General features: G+C 40.7%; 1 protein-coding gene across 1 annotated transcript in view; it reads right to left on the bottom strand.

Moving 5' to 3' along the window:
* BCOR (BCL6 corepressor) overlaps positions 1-23635 on the bottom strand; it is a 44842-nt gene that overhangs the window by 5790 nt on the left and 15417 nt on the right. Inside the window, 5 exon segments of the mRNA XM_077342910.1 lie at positions 4140-4306; positions 11406-11543; positions 12020-12348; positions 15996-16349; positions 16635-16913. Coding sequence (XP_077199025.1) covers positions 4140-4306; positions 11406-11543; positions 12020-12348; positions 15996-16349; positions 16635-16913 — 1267 coding nt within the window.

Here is a 23635-nt window from a genome sequence, read left to right as displayed (position 1 = left end):
AGTTTAGATTAGATAGATTGGTGACTAGCATGACAAACTCACTGGAGAACAAAGATTTGGCACTTTCAATTTATGCCCTCTCTAGAAAGCAAACCTGTACAACTCAAACCTAACATGTACTTTCTCCCAAGTTTTAAAGAATAGTTTTTTTGGTACAGGAGCTGCATATACCCGACCCACAAGACAAGCACACCTGCTCTGGTTAAGCAGATGAGAGACACTGAAAGACCTGCTGTGCTCATGTTGATTTGTTGGCGGGGGGCGGGGGGGGGCGGTTGGCCAGAGTTATCGTTAGGGCTGTGGATACCCTTTCTCCTCGGCTCTTTGCCTGTGAAGATCACATCGCTCTCGAGAGCAGCTGTCTCTCTCCAGCAGCAGCTTCATTCATCCTCCCACCAGCCCCAAGGCCTGTAAGAACTGCTTCCTCTCTCAGCTGTTGCAGGCAGCAAGAACAGGAAGCAGCTGCTCTTCAAGCCGCATAACCCAATCTTTTACACATACACACACACACACACACACACCAGTGGCTAAAAAAGGTGCCTGATCTCCTGATCCCACAGACAGGCTCCATCTTGGAGCAAGACAGCTGGTGTACAGAAAAGATATGATGAAAAATAAGGGAAGTAAGTTCAAAATCTTTACTAGGAAAGACGGGGGAAGAGCAGACTTTGCATTGTAGCAAAGAGGCATAAAAATAGCCAGGATTCTCCTGTGGCCTTTGCTGCCCCCTAAGAGAGCCTCTTGTGGCGCAGAGTGGTAAGGCAGCCATCTGAAAGCTTTGCCCATGAGGCTGGGAGTTCAATCCCAGCAGCCGGCTCAAGGTTGACTCAGCCTTCCATCCTTCCAAGGTCGGTAAAATGAGTACCCAGCTTGCTGGGGGGTAAACGGTAATGACTGGGGAAGGCACTGGCAAACCACCCTGTATTGAGTCTGCCTTGAAAAGGCTAGAGGGCGTCACCCCAAGGGTCAGACATGACTCGGTGCTTGCACAGGGGATACTTTTACCTTTACACCAAGCTGAAATAGAGCTGAGTATTTCCTGCTTAGGAAAACTGCTCTGAGGTGAGCAAGAAGTTTTATGCACTTTTCAACAACTGAATCCAATTCCTTTAGGTTGTTTGGTTTTTCATTCACGGGATTCTTATGGTGCCTATCACCTCTTGTGAGGTGCTTTGCTTTACCATCAGCTTTGCTAGAGGGGCGCTATAAAAAGACTCCAAAAGCAGAGAGAATCTGTATATGTGCAGGTACGGAATTGGACCCCATCGGGTATGTCCTCTTCAGATGCTCACTTTATGTGAGAATTCAAAATAAATCATCTCCCCCCTCTTGCCCCGGATGCCCAGTGACTCTGAGGAAGGGAAAAGCCTCCTCTCCAGGGGAAATCCTGAGGTCACCAAACCAATAGCCAAATACTGTGCCGCAGCATGCAAAGTAGGACAAAACTGTGCTATTTGGAATTTGCCAGGTAATTTTGACATTTATTTATAGTTTTATAATGTCTGATTTATAAATGTTTTTACTGTTTGCCATTTGTATACTGACATGATTTGCTGGATCATGGATTGTAAGCTGTGTGGGTTTTGTAGCTGGCTTGGAACTGTACTTTAATAAATCTGGTCTGATGGTGTCTATCACTGTTACAAGATGTACCCCCCACCAAAATAAAAGCATCCACCGAACAGGTCGTACTAATCTCCCCCGTGTGGGAACAGCCACAGTTGCACGATCGCGTTCTCTGCAGTCCAGCAGAAACATTCCTTGTCACAAGACCTTTCTTTAAGGCAACGGGAGAGGGAAGGGGCACTACCCAGGGGGCAAAGGAGCGGCTCATCTCGTGGCTTCCCACACTTCAAATCCAAAGCAGATGCTGACTGGGTGACATTACAGATCCTTTTAGCGTTTGGATTTGTTATTGTATAGTAACCTCAGAATTTTATCAAAACAAATGCATCTCCACAGGGAGTTTTTAAATAGAACGAAGAAAAAAAGTAGTCGTTTTTTTTTTAAATAGTTGGTTTTTATACCCTGCTTTTCACTATCAGGAGTCTCAAATCAGTTTACAATCACCTTCCCTTCCTCTCCTCCCTGTGAAGTAGATGGGGCTGTGAACGCTCTGACAAGACTGCTCTGTGAGAACAGTACTATCAGGACTGCAACTAGGCCAAGGTCACCCAGCTGGCTGCATGTGGAGGAGCGAGGAATAAAATCCGGCTCACCAGATTAGAAGTCGTCGCTCTTAACCACTGCACCAAGCTGGCTCTTGGTGTAGTCCATCCTATGCCTGTCTTTCTGAGAAATAAGGTAGAAATGAAGAAAACTCTTATTATGGAAACCTTTGGAATGTCATTCCAGAGAGGAAAGATCCCTCTGTAGTCTACCAAGACAATAAATTTGTAACTAACCAGAAACCCAAGTGGGTGCTGGTTAGGTATATCCTTGGGACAATGGTAAAGAGTTTCTGAGATTTAAGTTTCATATCCTCCTTGTATGAAATTCAGAGCAGCTAGGCCAGCATATTTTCTTCTGTATGAAGCATCTAAGTAAATTTTAATATCTAAGGACAGAATAAGCACTAATATGTAACTGACAGAACCAAACTGCCCAGTTGATTGTTCATCTTTGATTAACAGATTTCTTTCTGCGTTTAAGGTCTAGGTGAATTCCATGCAGGAACAGGCTTGTGTGGTTTATCCATTGCTTCTGCGACTGCTGATTTGGGTGTTTGCACATGGCCAGTTTCCCAGCATGTTTCTTGCTCCCACAAGACCCTGGGGCATTTTCAACTACTTTTTTAAAAAACTGGCAATTCAATAATACTGGCAATTAAATAAATAAAACAGGCTGAGGAGACATCGCTGCCCGTCCTCCCGAGGCCCCCCATATTTCATCCCTCTGGGTAACATCTCCAGATGGACAGGTTGGGTAGCATCTCCTCTCATTAGGTGTTAGTAGCTGAGGATATGGGTCCAGGTGTGGGGGTGGGAGGAGAGTAATTTTTATTGTTTTAATATATGCTGCCTGTTTTTTAAAAACTTGTATTCTAGAATTATGATGTTAACTGCCGTAAGTTAGCTGTGCCAGGAGTGCCAGCCTATAAATATAATGAAATGAATAAATACAATATTGCTATATCAGTATTTCCTGAATTCTCAGTTTTCATTTTTTAAAGTTCTGGCCCCATTTCATTGCAAAGATATGCCTTTCCAAGGGTCATATCTCTGTAATAGAAGGTAGTAGAGACTTATTTTTGCTTACATGAAAGCTGGGAATATAGACAACTGGAGACACCTATTGTTCTTTTAAAATTATATTAATGCAATATAACAAAAAGACCTCCTGAATGGCAAGGGGATAAAAATGGCCACTAAGGGGGTGGGGGTCAAGGAAAAGAGCTACTATGTGGGCAAGAAAATCAAAACTTTCTCCTCTAGATAGCACTCATCCAGGTTTTACTGCAGTTTTGACCAAAACTTCAGAGCAAAGCAGGTCTCAGAAAGAATGGAGGACCCTCAGAAAGCCCTGGTAGGTGCAGGAATGCACCACAATGCTGTGTGGAAACAGGTAAAAGAAACCCCATTTCCCAAAAGCACTAAAATCCAGATCAATAGCACATGTGGGAATGGCTCTTGTCTCAATGGCTACACTTTCTAAAAACCGACAGCAGTGGATTCACGTGGCCTTAAACAGGAAAGATATCCTAGGGTCAGGTCCATTACCCCAAAGTTCCCCCCAAACAAGCTCTATTCTTTCACAGAACTTCCTTCACAAAAATGCAGGAATTGTAGTAAAGCCTATGGAGAGAAGCACTCTCTCATAAAGCAGTCAGGCTAAAAGGAAGCAGTGTGGTACACAAACTTAAATTATGTAAGGGATTTTGCATTCACCTTCTCAAAGAACAAAAGAAGCATGGGATGTAAAGACAAGGTTAGGATAACATGTATCTTCTCTTTAAACCAACTTATGGTCACTCAGGAATTTAGTCCCGAGTAAGTATGACAGGACTGCTGATATTTCTCAACTTTTGAGGCATTTCATTATGTATCGTTCCAAACACTCTGTCAGCATTATCACAGCTGTGCATCAATGTGGGGCAGAAACAGAAGTGGTTTAATCTTACTAATCAGAGTGGTACTAACCTAGTTCCATCCTGAGCGCTGCAGTTAACATCGGCTCCATATTCTAGGAGATGTCGCACAATGCTCAGCCAGCCTCTGGCACAGGCCTCATGCAAGGCACAATAACCAGCATTGTCACGATGATTTACATCACAGACTTTGTTTTCCAAACAATACAGAACCACTTCCTGGAAAAGACAAATGGGAGAAAACAGACCAAGTTATTTGTTGCTGTGGAGACATGCATACCCTTATTTTAACATGATGTGATTGGGCTATTAACAACTTACAAATGAAAGGAAGGAAGAAGCCATATAGTTCTCATCTCAGATGAAGAAGTCAAGACTTTGAAAAACAAAACCAACCATTAGCCTAGAAGGCTAAATATGCACATAGCACTGGCTCCCACCAGAGTTACTCGGAAATAAAGTTGTAGGAATTCAGCAGAACTTAAGTACAAATAAATATACCTAGAGTGTGGTGGAATAAGTCTACGCTTATCTGCAGAAGAAAACAATCTAAACACATGCATTTCAATGTTGTCATTGTGACCCTAATTTTCTGGATTGCTCTTGGTATGTCTTACTGGTGTCTAGCAAAAATATAATGTAATTAGTCTCTAAGCCCTTCTTTCTGAACCTTAAGAAAACACCTTGACTCCTCCTTCTATTTAATTGATTGTTTTCTGGTGTCTTGCATATTAACTATTAAAAGCCAAAGATTTTTTCATTATTCTGCATTTTTTGTAGTCTCTTTGATTTGTCCTGGCTCACTGTCTTGCTGGAAAATGGGTTAACCTTGTTTTACTGTACTGATTTAATAGTTGTTTATGAATGTAGCTTGGAAGATTTTTTAAATGACTGTGTAAATATATTTCAATTACAAAAGCTACACTGAAATCTTAATTGAGAGCATTTGGTGTAGTGGTTAGGAGTGCGGACTTCTAATCTGGCATGCCAGGTTCGATTCTGCGCTCCCCCACATGCAACCAGCTGGGCGACCTTGGGCTCGCCACGGCACTGATAAAACTGTTCTGCCCGAGCAGTGATATCAGGGCTCTCTCAGCCTCACCCACCCCACAGGGTGTCTGTTGTGGGGAGAGGAATGGGAAGGCGACTGTAAGCCGCTTTGAACCTCCTTCGGGTAGGGAAAAGCGGCATATAAGAACCAACTCTTCTTCTTCTTAATTTCTACTAACAAATTAAAGATAGATTCAGGTGGGTAGTCATGTTGGTCTAAAGCAGGGAACAAAATTTGAGTCCAGTGGCACTTTTAAGACAAACCAAGTAGTATTCAAGGTATGAGTTTTCACATGCACACACCCTCCTTCAGATACATTGAAATGGAACTTTTATTTCAATGTATCTGGAAAAGTGTACATGCACATGAAAGTTTATACCCTGAATACAATTTATTTTGTCTTAAAGATGCTGTTGGACTCAAACTTAGTCCCAGCTTTCAACTTTTGCCTCAGCTGCTTTTGGGAGGTGAGTTCCACCCCTGTAATGTGTCTACTCATGGCACGGGTTTCCTTACCCTCACCTCTCCTCCTCAATGGCAGTTGGTGGCAAAGAAAAAGCAATTCAGAACACATTGGTGTTGGATAGGAATGGACTATGAGCAAGCTGAAACAGCATAGATAGAGTACTGTAGGGACCATGGCCTTTCTCCAAATTTTTCTCACTGATGAGATGTCTTAAGGGCCATAAGAACACCTTATGAGGCATAATATATTTTGATCAGGGATTTTCATGCAAAAGTTTTTTCTGATTTAGCTATGGCAACAGATGATATGGACTTTCAAAACTATTAACCTTGCTGGGAAATATGCCACTTCCATGATTATCAATTAACTGGAAGATGGATGAAGGCTCTGGAAATCTGAGTTCAGGGTCATTCCACAACCTAAGATGTCCTATTCAATTTGCACCAAGAGTCTGAAAAAATGCAAGGCTAAACTATACTTCTAAGTGGCAGAGGTTCTTCACAGCACAACTGGATAGCCATTACCTTCCTCAGTTAAAAAGTGAGAGGAAGAGGAAAAGAATAACCGTAGAGTCCTATTGTACTTTAAAGGCTAACTAGTACTATGGAACATGCTTCTCCGGAACAGAATCTGCTTTGTAAGATGCAGAAGCTACATTTCTCCAGCTGCAGCAGCCTTATCCTTGAGGTTCAAAATCTGTTGGAAAGTCTACAATAATCTGTAGTCTTTCTGTCTGACCCTCAATGTTGGTAGCTTAGATCCAGCATGTAGTAATTTGTTTAACAGGCCTTCCCTAACCAGGTTAAAGTGAATAGCAGGAAACTAATAAGGTGCCCATCCAAGCTAACGAAAGAAGTCCTGTCACATGACATTAGGATCAAGAACATCAATCACATGATGAAATTTGTAGCAAGCAATCAGCTAACTGTACGTTGACCTCTAAGGGATTTTATGCAAATGAAGTTGTTTTACGCTGAATGGACAACTAGTCCACAGAAGCAAAATCTCTAACCAGCAATCTTGGTTCTTTCCAAGCCCCTTTAACTACCAATTTCAATGATTGAACCTTGGCTCTTGTGCACATAAAGCCTGACCCCTGCCACTGAGAGATGAGCCCTCCTAGTATTTGCTGTCTGTACTTCTTTAAAAAGTAAAAACTTAGCCTCCAAAATCTAATCAATGAGAAACATTTGTTTACATATAAGTGATGGAGCGTATGGGGATGAGAAATTACCAGGGGTTCCCCTGCTCTGGCTCATACTGTGGCTCAGTTACCATTAATTTTAAAAGCACGGAAGTTCCTGATAGACTGCACCCATTCTGCATACAGCTTCTTGCCACAGAACTGGAGAAGTTCCCAGTGGATTTTATCCAGTGTCATTAACCATGAAATGTAACAATGTAGGGTTTTATGGTTAATTAATTAAATGCCTCATTAACTCTTTAAACATGATTTATTCAATTCACAGAAATTTCAGCCCTCTCCACTGAATTCCAAAACATGTGCCTGATAGCACATGAGCAGTTTGGACCTGGAATGGGGATCCAGGAAAAGAAACATTGCAAAGCTAGCCAAGAACACTGTCAGTTTAGGCTACATGCATTCTGCCATCAGAAACGGAACCTTGTTTTCGCTACAGAGCAAAACCGTATTCTTTATGAAGCATACTGGCAAAACCCAGCCCTTTCCCCCTTTTTGACACATGGCTTGTACTATTCATGCCATACACTTAAGCTGCGAAAAATTATATTCAGCACTTGAAAAAGTCTGATTTTTTAAAATCCACTTTATAGCTCATCTTCAGTAAGAGAAAGAAATGCACTCTTCTCTAATAGGCACAATAATATCCTTAAATTTGTTGGGGGCAGGAAAAGTCTCATTTGCTGTTTTAGTATGTATGGAAAGTACACATGCCTCTACAAACCCATATACCATGCATTTATTCCATAAATCCTTATTCCATGACTGTGCTACAGAGCATTCTGTTCATCATCCTCTATCCAAGCCAGTGAAGAAAATCACTGAAAGAGCCCAGTGCCTAAAGTCTCTTTACAATGCAACAGCCAGCCCTGTCACAGTGATTTACATCACAGACCTTGTTTTCCAAACAATACAGAACCACTTCCTGAAGAAAGAGGGGAAGGGCGGGGAGAAGAAACAGTTTGTTGCTATGGAAACGCCTTTAACATCAGAGGCTGTCACTTAAAGAAAACAGAAGGGAGGGGCATGCTTCATCCTGGAAGTATTTCCCTTTAAAATTGGGGGAAGGGAGGTGGGGAGGTGAATGTTCCAGAGGGAGTCCTTCTAAAGCAGCCTTCAGAAAGATAAGAAGGGCATTTGGAAATGCAAAGCCTAGGGACAGAGAGCCCTTGCAGCTCAAGTATCATGGGGGCCCACAGAACAGACCAGGCTAAGCCTCCAGTAATGTGTTCTACAAAGCAAAACCCATTCCCCCCTAGGGAAGCCATGGTGGAAACCTTAGATTTCCCTTCTATAGCCCTGTCCACAACCCACCTCACTCACAATTAAATTGCCTCTCTTGCACTGTACGGAGCGGAATACCAAAAACACACAAATAGAGTCTGCTTCTTAAAGTATATACACATAAATCGTAAGCAAATTAATTATAAAAGACAAGTTGAAATATTCCTTTCCCAATTATACTCAAGAGATCGAGAGAGTTAAAGCTCAAGTCAGTGAACCTTATACTTTTTTAAAAATATGGTTGGCTTGTTAACAGTGGACTGTAAAATCTTCTTAAGCTATGTCTACTTTGTGGGAGGTCCCTTGAAATGTGTCAGAACAAAAACTGCTTTTGTACATTACAGAGATGGGATGCAAGGAATGGAGCAATAGCTGCGCAGCAAGTTCACCACCTATCCCAAAAAGCCTGTTGGGCGGTTAAAATGTAATCCCTGCCTTTCTGGCACACAATCGGGGTAATTCTATCTTTAAACACTATGCGACACCCTAAGCACACGTGGTGAAAGGCAACCAGGAGAGATCTGAAGTTAGTGCAAATCTGTAAATCAGACATGTAGGATGTGAAAACCAAAGACCAAGAGAACAATGACTGTGAGGAAGAGGGACTTTTTGGTGGCAGCTCCTGTATTTTGGAATCACGTTTCCAAGATAAGGAAAGCCACAACTCTTTCTAGAAGCTTCAAAACATCACCATCAACATTTGGAGAATAAGGTCTGTTCGCCATTTTGTAATTTGAATACTTTTACTTGTATAAAACTATTTTTATGTTACCAGCTGATTTGTTGTTTATTGTTTTTATTATGGATCTAATGTATTGTAAACTCCTTTAAATAGTGATATTGCTTGCAAATGTTCCAGTTAATGAATAAAGCATGGTCTATGTCTTTCCTTTTTACCCTGTGCATTTAGAATGGGTGCTATGCTGAATTTTATTTGGGTTCATATTGTGTTTCCTCCTCAGATTTTTATTGCAATCCCATTGACCACAGATTAAATATTATTGAATTAAATGGGTTAACAATATACGTAAACCTAACTTATCCTCTCTCATCCAGTACTCCCACCCCAAAAAGATGTGTTAAGAACAGGACAGTGTAGCAAGAAGTTATGTCCAGGAGAAATCACTGACACTGTTATGTGAGGTCTTGAACAAGAGAGAAGGCAGATGATTTGTGCTGTTTTCCCTTCAAGCTATAGCCCCTTTCCCTGCCTCCCATGCTTCCCAAAAGCCCACAGACCCCCTGGAACCACTTTTCAGGGGGAATGCAGCTATAAGGAAGAAGAATGAGGGCAAAGATCCATTCCATGAATTCCATCAGTTCACTGTTTGCACAACCACTTAAGTTCAAGGAAAAGTAGAAGGAAAGCCCTCCTCTCCCATTTTTCACCCTACAGACACATCATGCACACCAACAGCTAGCAGCATGTCATTCTCACTGCTGCCTCTATCACCACAATGCAAGATAGGTGAGATAGCAGGCCTCTTCCTCCCAGCTCAGCATCACAAGTGGCAGGGATGAACACTAAGGTGAAGGACATCCAACACATAATAATTCTTCACATCTATTCCTGCCATTGCCTCCCCAAAACTGATCTTGCCTCTCAAGAACCCAGCAAGGGTGGGGCTGTGGAGGTTGAAAGCCAAAGTCCCCCCCCCCCAAAAAAAAACTGGTAAACTCCCTGTAAAGATTTGCTTAACACTCCCATTCACCAGTCTAGACAGGCAGTATCCTGATGACTTGAAATTTAAAGATTCTATGTGGATGCCTTTATGGATAAACCAACTACTAGTACATTCTGAGGCAGTCAAGCATGTATTTCCATGTAACAAATGCACTGGTTTTCCTCAATTTTCAGTCTTCAACTCTTACATTACACTTCTTGGGTAGCAAATTTTCAAAAATATCCAATTATATAGGTAAGGAAAAGGGAGTAAGATTCTGTCTAAAGCCAATTAAATCTACAGCCTGAGGCACTTTTTTCACTGGTCTTTTGCACCTAAAAGGTGTTACACTGCTCAACTACACAACAAGGAAGACACACATCACTACCACTTGGGTCTCAGTTTGTTGAGACAACTAGCCCCTCACTACAGGCTTCAACTCGCTACATTATTTTAAGTCTAATTCTCTTCCCTAATGCAGACTTTTTATGGTTAAGGAAAGAAGTGTTTGGTAGTTGGGCTACTTTGTCAAAAAAGAATCTTAGACTAAATAAGCCATATTTTTAAAGTTCCGGTCATCTTTTTTAAATTAATCTTTATATGACCTCATATTTTTAATCCAGGTAGAACAGAGCAACACAGTGAATTTAGACGGACAAAGAAATAAAATATATTGCAGTCTCATCACCAATTACATTTTTAATTCCATGGTCACATCATCATCTCTAGTATAAGGCCTATGAGAAAAAGGACTGCTTATCATCTCCCTGAACTAGTTGTTTTGTTTAATCTGTTTCACTTTGTAGGTCCAACCCAGAACCCACTGAAGTCCGCTGCTCCGTGGGATTTACTGGCTCTGAACTGGTGTGTGACAAAGGGAGCTCTGACACTCTTATAGCCTCAAAATCCTGTTGGCCTCTGCAGTGCTTCTGGACATGCACCTAGCTGTTCTACTGCAGAGCAACATAGCCACCCTCTGTTTTTTGCATGTAAGAACGACTCATAGATGTTCTTTAAAATACAACTTTAAGAATTCACACAGCCCACTGGTTCATGTTAAAAGTTGAGAGTTGTCGCACTGTGAATCTGTTGTAGCATTTTATTATAATCTGTTATGATCAATTCTGGAATCACTGTTATGTTTGCTGTCACTAGATTGTGATGTATACTCATGTTTTATGTAAACCACCCTGAGACTTATGGGAGGGCGGTACAGAAATTCAAGAAAATTAATAACTAACTAAATAAATAATCAGAGCTATGCATGTTATCAGCCTTCCACAAGCATAGCATTAATGTTCATTTGGGCCATGTCTGTGTATGTTATCTCCCCTGCTTCAATTCTTATTCAGGATGCCAGTTCTGCACAGCATATCCTGATCTGAATTCTGATCGGCAATGACAAGCACCTATTCAGGTTCAAGGTTATTCAGTTGCAGAAGTTTACAGGGCTCTCCTCTAACCCCACTCACAACAAATACTAATTGAGGACTCCAATGAAGAAACAGAACGGACAGCCTCAAGATATTCCAGCACACTGAGAAGGAGCACAAAGGGAGACTCTTAACAATGCTTACAATTAGAATTGTTCAAGACACCTAGCCTCTCCCACATTCTAATTCAGAGCAGAGTACTTCAGAAATAATGCTTGCCTCGTATCCCAGTCGAGCTGCCCTTTGCAGAAGAGTTTCTCCAGCATTCTTATTGACAATAAGCCTTCGGGCTTCTGGCGGCATGGGACGACTTGGGGTAGTCTCCTGAGGGGTGCTTGCAATCTGCAGCTGTGAGGGCTGAAGAGACAGGCAATAATGAGGGAGTCTGCTGCTGCAGGCAATCCTACAGAGCTTGCTCATGTGATTTGACTGGTGAAAAGTCACAGTCTGAAGGAGCCGCTGGTCGCTTCCAGATTCTCCTCATTAACTATGACCTGTCAAAATCATTATTGGATTCCACACCCCACCCATTCATGGAAATCTTTTTCTTTCTCTTTTTTTGTTTCTTTTTTAAGTATAATAGCATCACCTTCTAGGTTTATATCACTCAAAGGTTTAAGGCCCAAATCCTCAAAGGATATAATCTACAGTAAAACCCAGGAAGCCAGGGACTTTGTCCTGGAGTCTGCAGATTGGGCACTACAAAACAGCAGAACACTTTTAAAACTAAATGGGAGTTTGAAATCATTACTGCATAAGTCAATACATTTAAGAATTTAAGCTGGCTGATTCTGCCAAACGATCAATGGGTGATAAAGTTAAAGAAAAGATACCTTTTCCTCAGAGCTTTCAATATCTGTAATGTCATCCCCAGCGAGAGATGACCTCCTCCTTCGCTCTTGCAGTGTCAAATGTTTTGTTTTACACTGACGTTTCCCTGGTGGCTTCTCACACTCGCTGTGTTTCTGTAGCAGGGATGCAGCTTGGAAATCTTCTTCTTCATCCGTGCACAACACATCTGTCTTCCAGTTTTCTTTAATTTTCTGCTGCTTGGGAGCCAACCTTGAAGCTGGAATACAGCTTAGCTGGCTCTGCCTTTTACCGTTTATACCAGAGGATGAAAGGTTCTTCATATGCGGAGATGCGGGGAATAAAGGAATACCTACATGGGAGGAAAGGCATAGCATATTGCATGGTGTGTTGAAAGGGCCGAGGAACACACATCCACACATTCACAGAGCTAATGCTTAACACAAGCTCTTCTACTGTTTAAAACACTTTGCTCTTGCATTTGTGTTGCATTAATATTTTAAGCAATTACGCATTTGAACTGTAAATGCTAACCCACAAAATATAAAGTAATTGTAATGGGCTGGTAAATCCTGTAAAGGAAGTCCCATGGTAAGCCTAGGTCTAAAGGACAGTACAAAGCTGTATTATATAGGCACTAACTGTACTACCTAGATACAAATACACAGAGAGGAATCAGCCTTCCCTCTGATTTTATGGCTTTTTATGGATGTAAATGAGAGAAGTAGCTTCCTTACCTGTAACTCTGTGTTACCAAGAATGGGAATATGCTGCTTTTTCAGATATGAACCTGCTGAACCTTTCCACCATGGAAAGACTGTTGTTGCCTTGCTTTTTTGTAAAGCAATATTAAGGGGAAAACTCAAAGGAGCTACATTGATTTTCAAAAGCTGAAATGGTTCTTAAGAACCGAATTCCCATTTCTGCCTATAAAAAAATCTCCCTTTGTACATGAAAAATGAAGAAAGCATAAGGCCATTTCTTCAGGCAATCTGAAAATGGTTTCAGGAATCCAGAAGCAATTTTTCAGAGAAGAGTTGTATAATAATCCCTATCAACAAGTAGCTATAATGCAGTAAAAAGATCAGCTAGTACCCTACTTTCCAGAAAAGTTTAGTTGACTTGCAAAAATTCCAGGTGCAGAAGCATTAGTCCTCTCCCAAGCACAAACATACTTTCAAACCGTTTCATTCCACATCTGCAGCATTGTTTAGTCCTAGCTATACCTGAAGACAGAATGTGGTTTCTTAATATATGAAGAAAATCTGACAAGTAGAAAGCTAGGAGGCCAACAAGTTGGTTTTCATCTATATTTGAAATAAGAGGAATCAAAAAGTATTCAGAGGCTACAAGGGTCCAATAGAACTAATGATCTACTATACTAAAGCAATTACTAAAAGAAATAAAATTAGAAGAGCCTCTAGTACTTGAATGTACATATGAAAACAACGTTTCTGCATTTCTGTTTCTACAATCACAGAAGAATGGAATGAAAATCAGGAATGAAAAGGTACTGGTCTAATGGCACCTACCTAAGACGCCTTAACCTTCCTAAGGAAGACTTCTTCCTCTTTGTGAACATGATAGCTGAATTAATAGTGCATTGCAGCCAAGCTATACTTCTGAAAATTGGTGAGCCCTCTATATAGGGCCTAAGGTCTAGTTCTCCTGCATATAGGCTGTACTCCTTAAGTTGCCAGGAGGTAGTTTCTACCATAAAACAGGCTATCTCAACCAGCGTTTCATGAAACCCTGGGGTTTCTTGATGGCCCTGGAAGGGTGGGTGGGGGTTAAATGGGTGGGAGTTAATTAATTTAAAATATATTTTTTTAATTTGTTAAAACATTTACCGAATGATATGACCATATATGTCGACCCATCCCCACCCCCAAAATGGCTAATGATGGTTTTGGAGGGGGGTTCAAAGGGGAGGGGCCCCAGGTAGGCATGTACACAGCTATACTTCCCAATCATATTCTGCATGTTCCTGCCACTTCTGGAGTCCCCTGAAGTCTGAAGAATGTTTCAGGGGTTTCTCAATGGTAAAAAAGTTGAGAAAAGCTTCCACCATAAATGTTCCTTCCTAAAGAAAACCCTATCATCTACTAGAAGATGCTTAGACTCAAATCCTTCTCTCTGAATTCAAGTTTTTTTTATGTTTGATTTCTTTGCTCTGATATTCTGAGGACTCATATATTTTGTTAGCAAGACCTAGGACCATTTCCGCATGAGGAAAATGTTCCTGGACAGCCTTTGAACGTTGGTGGCTTTTAGTGCCCCTCTACATTATGTCACCAAAATCCCGAGGTTGTCCAGTAGGTAGGTTGTGATTTGGCCATTTTTAAATCTGATTTTGGGAACCTAGAAAACTAGATTTACCACCCTAAATCACCCAAACCACTGGAGATCAGCCAATGAGCAACCAAAGATAAAACCATATGGAGGGGGAAACGCGTGATAGTCTTGGCAGCTTTGTCCCACTCTCACACCCGACCTCCTCTCTCCAATTCCTGCTCTGATTAATGGGGATTTTCTAAGGCACATTGTCAAAGGTGAAATAAAATCTCCTATAAAGTGTCCACGGTCTTTTTTGGGATTAGGCAGGCAAATCCCAACCCCTTTTCTGTTTTCTGGAGGAGGGGAATGAGCTGAGAAAGGGGGGGGGGGTGATTGGGCTGCCTTCTCCTGATCATATGGTGAACAGGTATATGTTTTTTTTTCCTCCTGTTGAGGTATTAAACAGTAGCAAAATAAGCCACTCTGCAAGAAACAGCCTTGAGTCCTAAAGAAGCAGAAGTAGTTCTTGATCTCTCCATTGAACTATTTACTGGTGATCTCTTCAATGAAAAGGTACAGAGTCCAATAGGATATATAGGGTGAGGGTAGTAAATTTATTTTATTTTCCCCCAATACAAGAAATTCACTTGAACTTGTACAGTTCAAGAGAGGCTACTCATTCAAAACTAGAGGGATTTCTATCCAAGCTCTCTAGTGTGGTGGATGACAAACATTTATGGATGTAACAGACATCACTATGGGTATCTGACTCTTTCATTCCAGGGTGGGGGATGGTGTTCTTGGTATATAAGAATATTTAGAAAAGGTTGATATATTTTAGCTGTTTGGGATTACTGTGAAAATGGAGAACAATGCTGGCCTAATCTCAGTTCCACTTCAGCATCACGACTGCACATGGTGAAGAACAATTTTAAAGTTTCTAGCCCTGAAAGGAACTAACAGGCTCCAATCTGGACCAATGAAGTTGTTCATTTTGGCCTGGCTTTATAGGCAAATCATTATTCACTGCAGATCAAATTGCTTCTCTATCTGGAAGATCAACTAATTTCTTTTGTGCCACCATCCCCTGACAATCTTCATCATTTTTATAAATCTGCTGATGCTTTTACCCAAAGATCTGTACTTAGATGGAGCTGAAATAAGAACAAAAATATCACAAAACAGGCCTTAGACAGAGGCAAAAAGAATGGGATAAATATGTGCCCACATTACCAGCACCTTCAAATGGCAAAAATTAGCTCAGAAGTTCAAAACCCAATAAAGCAGCCTATTCCCATGAGCAATCAGAATTCTTCAAACTTTTATAAGAAAAACTACACTTCAGTTGACTAATTCATTTTAGACACACATGTACTAGAGAAATTGTTACGAATCTTCACCTATAAGAATGCTAAAATACATCTATATACAAAATGTTTTCACTTGGCAAAAAAAAGAGACCTCGTTTAGGATGGGGTCTTAAATCATAATTAGCACACCACAAAACACATACACGCAACATATTTGGCAAAACAAGCATGAGAGAAGTTTTCATAGTGGTGCTTTTAAGTCCTTTATAAACATAATAAAAATTTTATATTATATATATATATATATATTATATAATATAAAACTTCTACAAAAAACTACTGACACTTCTTAGCACTGGTGGCAGCATGCGTCACTAAGTAATGCTAAATTTCCCTAGTAATCTCTGCGTACCTTGTTCATTGTCACTTGTTTTGAGGGACTCTTCAGACCAACTTCTATTGCTTTTGACCTCTGACCTTTTCTTGGTGTGCCTTTCTTCTGTGCAGTCTTTGACCTTTGCAGTGGCCTCTGGCTGAACAGCCTCAGCTAAATCTTTCCTGCTTTGCCGGCCCAACTTGCCGGGTGGGGATCTCTCTGGTGACACCTGCTGCTCCCATAGTTCCCTAAGATGCTGCAGGTGACGCTGCTTTTTGGGATGGAGCCCTGTTAATTCAATGCACACCTTCAGGTTGGTCACCTCATTACAATTGGGCTCTTCTAAGTGGTTAGAGGAATTGTTTGTCATTTCCCTCTCAGGCCAGTCATCTAATGGAAAAATAACTAAAAATTAATCAAAAGGCCCTCAACTTGAAACAAAAACTATAGTTCACTTGTGGGGCAGATAATTTCAGCTTTACCACCACACTATGCATTTTCAAAAGGAAGGGGTTTGCATGCACTATAGCCATTTGCATTGCCCAATGACTACATTGTCCAATGACTGATCTTTTAGCCTTCAGGTAACAATCAGTCATAAAATGGACATGTTAATTCAAACAGTGCTCATTTCACAAAACATGCTGAAGAGATACCAAAGCTAGACCTGGTTACCTTTTGAGTTCTTCCTCTTTTTTGCTTTTGATGCAAATTCATCCTCCAGCTCCTCTATAAAGTTTTCTTTAAGGCTTCCATCATTCTGCATTTTCTCACCAGAATGTTTACGCTTTCTGTCCAGATGTGGACACAGGACCTGGTTGGCCTCTTCTATTGACTGGTCAGGAGTTTTTTCATATACAGAAAGTCTCTCCAAACATATGTTGGCAGAAGGACCTTTCTCTTCAGGAGTTTCAAAAGTGTGATTTGGGGTGCTCTCTGCATTGTGAAAATCACCTTTAAAATAAAAGGCACTGTGTCATTCAATCAAAGAACCACTTGTACATGAATAGATCACTTAAGATTCAGTTTAATACTCACATATAAAAGCAACAGATATTTTTGAGGCATATGCAAAGTTAAGCCTAAAATACAGTTTTATAGGATAAATACTAAACAGATTTACCATGAACCAAATAAGAAAACCAAACATATGTCAAATTTTACTCTTACTTCACTAAAATGTATTCAGGTGTCATAATAAACTTCTATTAGATTAAGTGTTTATAGTGTTTTCTGATTCCTGGTCAGCCAGCAAACTGGTTTTCTGCAGGGTGCACGACTATGATTTTAAACCACAGTTACTACCTTGCTTGTTAATTGTGGTTTGTTGTGATGATTGAATACAGAAATTCCTCCTTGTTTAGTAGCACTGCTACTCAAAACAGGTTAACATATCATCCAAATATCATCGAATTCTTTCCCATAGTTATGATTATGGCATGCTGGGAGGCAGGATATAAATTGAAAAATAAAATAAAATAATTTGTTTATGACTGACTTCATTTATATCCCACCTTTCTTCCCCCTGGGGACCCAAAGCAGCTTACAACATTCTCCTTTTGTGCATTGCATCTTCGTAACAGTCCTGTGAGGTGACACTATAACACATGACTGGCACAAGTTCACCCAGCACGCTTCCATAGGATAGTAGGATTTTCAAACACTGTCTCCCCATATCTTAATCTAACCCAACACTGTGCCCACTATACCACATGGACATCCATTTTAAATCTATTGATTTAATTCTGGCTGCTCCTAATATAGCTACAACCATAACTATTCTGAACTACAGAACCTAACCCTTGCTGTGTCACTAATACCAACCATAAACACCTATGGTAAAATGCCAATAAGTCTGTATTAATTATGTAAGAAAAACAAATCAATGAAGTGGTATACATCATATGAAACTACGAGCACAGTGACTATACTGAGTTTCTCCTGTTCCTTCAAATTCTACAGCTTTCAGATTTCAAGTACCCACACACTGGCCTTGAAAAAACCACCTGACATTTTGTATCTTCAAGGATACTCTAAGCCAAGAAAATATACAGTTTAATCAGACCCTTGAATTAGGAAAGCACGTTAGGACTCTGGCCTTCAACAGACATACATTCCAGAAATGGGCCGACATAAGGCCACACGATGCTTAAACAGCAGACCTCACCTTAGATGTGCTATTTCACACACCTCTTTACAAAAGAAATTCTCTGTGATCCTGTTAAGCTTCCTATGTTCTCTTTTCCCATATTGTTTTTAGAATGCAGCTGTTCTTTATCTGCCTCTTGTCTTCTTTTCTTTGTTCCACTCTCCCCCACACATTCCTTCTCTAATTTATCCCATCAATCTTATCTCCCGCTTAACCTCCTCCTCTTCCATTTTGTCACATGCCTTATCTTCTCCTTCGGCAATCCCCTTCCTAAATGTTTCCCTAATACCTGCTAGCTAGAAAACCAGACTTCAAGAAGCATTGAAACAAAGCATGTTGGCAAGGCAAGCTATTAGGCGTTAAACCACCCCAGTTTACAGAACTGCTTGTTTAAAACCTAAATTTCATCATCTACATCTACATGTTTTAATATTATACTGACAAGATCCATGCACAAGTTTATTATAGAATGGAGTCAATATATGTTTTAGCTGGGGGCTGGCAGAAATACACTAAACCTCAAGAATTGCCATTTCTGTTCTCATGCGATTGCAATCCAAGCAGGTAGTCAACCTTCTCCCTGTCCCGATATCAAGAGAGCATATAGAAAGACAGTGGACATATCCTGAGATTACATACAATACCAGGCATGTTTTTGTCATGAGCCACTTTGTTGAAACAATACTAGTTTGTAGCCTACCATCTGTTTTCAATGACAGGTGAATGTTTTCACCATCAGAAAATGCGGTGATTGGTGCTAATCTCCCCTCCCACTGCAGCCCCCACGTTGCCCTTCTTCTGTTCAAGAGGGTCCATTGATCCCCTGGGACAATACATCTAGAGGGCTAAACGGAAAATGTACTAGCAGATTGTGCAGGACGCAAGCCATTACCTCTTATGTTTAAAGACTATGAATAAAAAGGAGGGGGTTATATATAAATAATGAGCAAAGCACATAGGGTCTAATAAAATCTCCAACATTTCTGATGTTCTCAACCTGGAAGGAATACTACATTATATTTTCCACTAAAATATATCAGAGGCCCATTGGGATCTAGTCTGAGGGAAGAGGTGGATTGCTTAGTGGCCTGCTGTGACTATTTTGCTCAGCACTTTGCAAATAAAATCTCTCACATCCATTTTGACTTTGACTCTACATTAGCAATGGCATAGTTAGGTGATGCCGATGTGTCCACTTGTTTGGGATATTTTTCAGTTTAGTCAGTCTGAGGATGTGGACAGGATCCTTAGAGGTGTTAACTTACCACCTGTTTTCCATATCCTTCCCCTTCTTGGCTACTTAAAATATTTCAGGGGTGCAGATCTCTCTGGTTCTGAAAAGTAGCTAATCGTAAAACAGACTGTTGTGCATCCACTTCTATAGAAGTCAACCCTGAATTCAGGAGACCTCAATAACTAACAACCAATCAAAAATGTTCCATTCTTGAGCAATTCTTTTGAACAGGTGGCTTCTGGACAACTTCAAGCATTGTCAAATGAAGTTAATTGTTAAGATCTTTCCAATCTAGTTTTATACCTAGTTATGGACCGGAAGCACTCTTGATTGCCCTGATAACCTGCACAGGGAGATGGACAGAGGAGGTGCAATTTTGTTGATTCTCTTCGACCTCTCAGGCGCTTTCAATACAAATAGTCATGGTATTACTGAACCACCTTTCCAGGATGGAATAGGAATGTACTGTTTTGTGGTGGTCCCAGTCCTATCTGGAAGGCAGGTTTCAGAAAGCAGAGCTAGAGGGCTGCTGCTCAGCCCCTTAACCTCTGGCCTGTAGGACCTCACAAAGTTCGATCTTATGTGCTATGCACTTTAACAGCTACATGAAACTGCTGGATAAGATGAACTGGAGATTTGGGGTGGGTTAACTACAGTATATGAATAACAGATCTATCTCACGCTTCTAACATCCAAGGGAGGCTGTAGAAACCTTGATCCAGTGGAGGCATTGGAAGGGATGCAGTTTAATAAACAGAAGTTTAATTCTGACAGAATAAAAGCTACTAGTGAGCAGGTAGTCTCACCCAGACTTAAGGTGGCACAAAGTTCAGATGGTGTGTTACTCTTATGAAACAATTCTGTAGTCTAGGAGTGCCCTTGAGCCTAGGCTACTGCTGGATAAGCAGGTGGCATCCATGACCAGGAATGCCTATCACCAGCTTTGACTGATTGGTCAGCTGCACCCTTTCCTGGGCATAAGAATCTGGCCACTGTTGTGCATGACCTGGTTACATCTAGATCAGATTACTGTGATGCTCTTTGCACGGGTCTGCCCTTGAAAAGTGTTCAGAGACTTCAACTGGTACAGAATGCTGCTGCCAAGATATTGACTGGAGTGCGTCAAAGGGCCATTTCACTCTAGTCTTGGCCCATCTACATTGGCTTCCCATCTCTCAGGGCACCATTTAAGGCACAGGTGCTGACTTTTAAAGCCATGTAGGGTTGGGGGCTACTGACTAATCTTCCAAGTCCCTGCTATGAGGGCTCCCAACTTCTAAGATTAGGATGAAGACCTTCTAGTTCACCCCACCAGAATTCAGGAACTGTCTCCACACGGCATCTGTCTCCTTCTGAGGCCATCTTCTGCCAGCAGGTGAAAACTTTTTTGTTTTGTGCAGCGATTCCCGAGTGATAACTCCTTCCTCTCCAATATGTAATTAGTTTCCATATTTTTGTGTGTATTTTTGGCCAGGTTTAATTTTTTAATGATCTGTCCCTTGTTGGTTTGAATGGCTTTTAAGTTGTGATCTTACTATGTATGTTTTTATTTGTTAGCCACCTTGGTGGCCTTTCTGAGAGCAGAAAGGCAGAGTATTAATTTTGTAAATTAACTAAACAGAACTAAGAAATATAGTATGAAAATCAAGCACTGTGCTACTTTATATCCTTCATGTATTAACTGTTTCTCTAGTTTCTAAAATATTGTTCTTGTCCTTCAATGTCATGGTTCTTTAACAAAAAAATTCTGCAAATATTTATAGCACTAGATGATACTGGCCCAGAAAAAAAGTTTATGTTCTAATGAGGATCAGTACATTTTCAGTGTGTTAGTAAAGGGTTTTTGATCCATGGCTGTATGAGAAGTTTTGACCTGCAGGACTCACACCAGTAATCAGCCATTTAAATAAAACACAAAGCACACAATTCACTGAGCGCAACCTTCAATTGTTTCAGTGAGCCTTGAACGAGAGCTCAAGTGGACCTCAGGTGGATTAAACTCTACGTTGTTAACCTATTTATGACCCAGGCCTTAACAAATCTGCTGAGTAAGTGTCTGCTGCCTCCTCTTTCCTCTTCAGCATGCATGTGTGCATCTATGGTGATGACTCAAGTAGGCCAAATCTCATCCAACTCCTGGAAAGATGCTTGAATCTTCAAAACAGTTTCAAAAGATGGGCCATCATTCCCAACTACTTCCCATTCTATCACAGTTGCCTTTAATACTGTGACTCTTTAACACACTATCCATCCATGCGCTGTACTTTGCACAATACTGACATTTTAAAAATAGCCATGCGGGTGGAGATCAGAGGCAGGAAGTAGTGGGGAGGGTGCAGGGTGCACAGGTGCATGGACTGACAAACACTTCAATTGGATCTGAATCAGGACAAGAATAAATACTTGGCAAAAATCCAAAAGAAATATAGACGCCCATACTGCCAAAGATATAATAGTCACATAGAAGTTAGGCATGTACATTGTACATAAATTCATAATTCCAATAGGTTAGTACATTGAATACAGAAAAGGATTTCCCTTTTTCCCTCAGAAAACTGATGAAAAGTGTTTCTTTTATATTTTACCACAATTCTGTTGCCTGTTGAGTTAATTTGAAAAACAAATCTTGATCAAGACAGATATCCTAGATATAGGCAGAAAGCTCCAAGCCAGGCTAGATTCTGGAGATTTTGGGTGGGGAGAATCACTTGGCCATGAAATTGGGGTCACTGTAGGTAGGCAGATAGTTGTGAGTTTCTGCACTGTGCAGGGGGTTGAACTAATGACCCTGGAGGTCCCTTTATGATTCTATGAAGAACATGTCCACTTCTTGCCCAGTTTGGGGATTCCCTACGCTCTCCCCTGCCTAGAAATTAAGGCAGTCTTCACAAACATCACCCAATCACACAACAAGCAGCCTTTTGCATCTGTGTCTTGTGTAGGCTTTTCATTTAATTACAGCCTCTCTCAATAAGGCAGTTTCTGCCCTTTATTGTATTAGCACTTGCAAGTCTATTGCCACAAATTCTTGTCTGCGTCTTTTAGCTTCAGTCCAACCATGGTAACACAGATATTAAACACGACCTTGCATTCCATGGCAAGAATGAAAACAGTCTCCATTGAGTACTTTGTTGCCTTGTGAAGACATGCCCATATTGCACAGATCATATTTTGAAACACAAAGTATTAACTCTGCTTAATTATATGTCAGCAGGAAACCCTTATTTATATTTAAGCTGTTTATCTTCTGCAAACGTGGCAACAGCAGAAGCACTGTGCATCTTCACCTAATGCATTTTTGTGGTGATTCGAAGACCTTTTAAAAGATATGCTAGCTTCTGAATGCTAAAACTATCTAAGGCTCATATTCCAATGGCACCAACCAGCCTACATAAGTCACAACTGGTTCCAACTGCATTCAGTAGCTTAGCTTACTGTACAACTGACTTCTGCAGATTTAGAAGGTTGCAACTCTACTCAGGATAACACTGTTAATCTACAGTCCTATAAATAGTATACATTACTTCCTAGTGGGACTTACATATGAGTCAAAATAAAGGCTGTCCAGCACAATCTCAGGTAACTATGTACTCTGCATCTATTAAAATAACTGGGACTCAAACCTAACCATTGTTGGATTGTGGCCAATAAATGTGACATCTCACCTTCATGCTATTCCATCTTACACACACACACAGGATGTTTCCACCCTTGTTTATTCCAGTCTACACAGAAAATCATGAGGGTCTTTGCATCACTAGCAAACATTTAAAAAGGAGAAGGAACATAAAATCAAACAAGTTTTGTTTGCTGCTCAACATGAACAACACTGCTGAGCAACAAGGTCACAAAATGAAGGAAACAAGAGTACCTATTAGGGAGACAGGAGGAAAGACAAAGGTTTGAGGAGATGCTGCATATTCATTCACAATATAATTCATAACCTTGCAAATTATTAAAATTATTTTTCTTCCGGGGTACTATATTACCTCAGCTCTCACTCATCCAACAAATGAGATAGCTTGTATTTTCAGCACTCATGTTTCCCTAGCTCCTGTTTGCTGATGCACACTTTTTTCTGCCTGAATTAAAATTCAAGGCTTTTAGACATAAAACGTACTGTCCTTCAAGGTATGCCGCCCTTTGCTTCTTCATGATCATTAATGGTTGGAAGGAGGCAAGTATAGAGAAGTAGCTTATGCCAAGACACAATGGGAATCAGGGTCATTTAGGCCGCAAGGGAAAACCCTGATGTAATGATATACCCCAAGGAAAGTGGGCGGAGTTACTGCT

This window comes from Paroedura picta, chromosome 6, assembly GCF_049243985.1.
Source record: "Paroedura picta isolate Pp20150507F chromosome 6, Ppicta_v3.0, whole genome shotgun sequence".
NCBI classification, from domain to species: Eukaryota; Metazoa; Chordata; class Lepidosauria; order Squamata; family Gekkonidae; genus Paroedura; species Paroedura picta.
The sequence above is the reverse complement of the archived record's forward strand: the minus strand, read 5'-3'. Positions and strand labels throughout refer to the sequence as shown.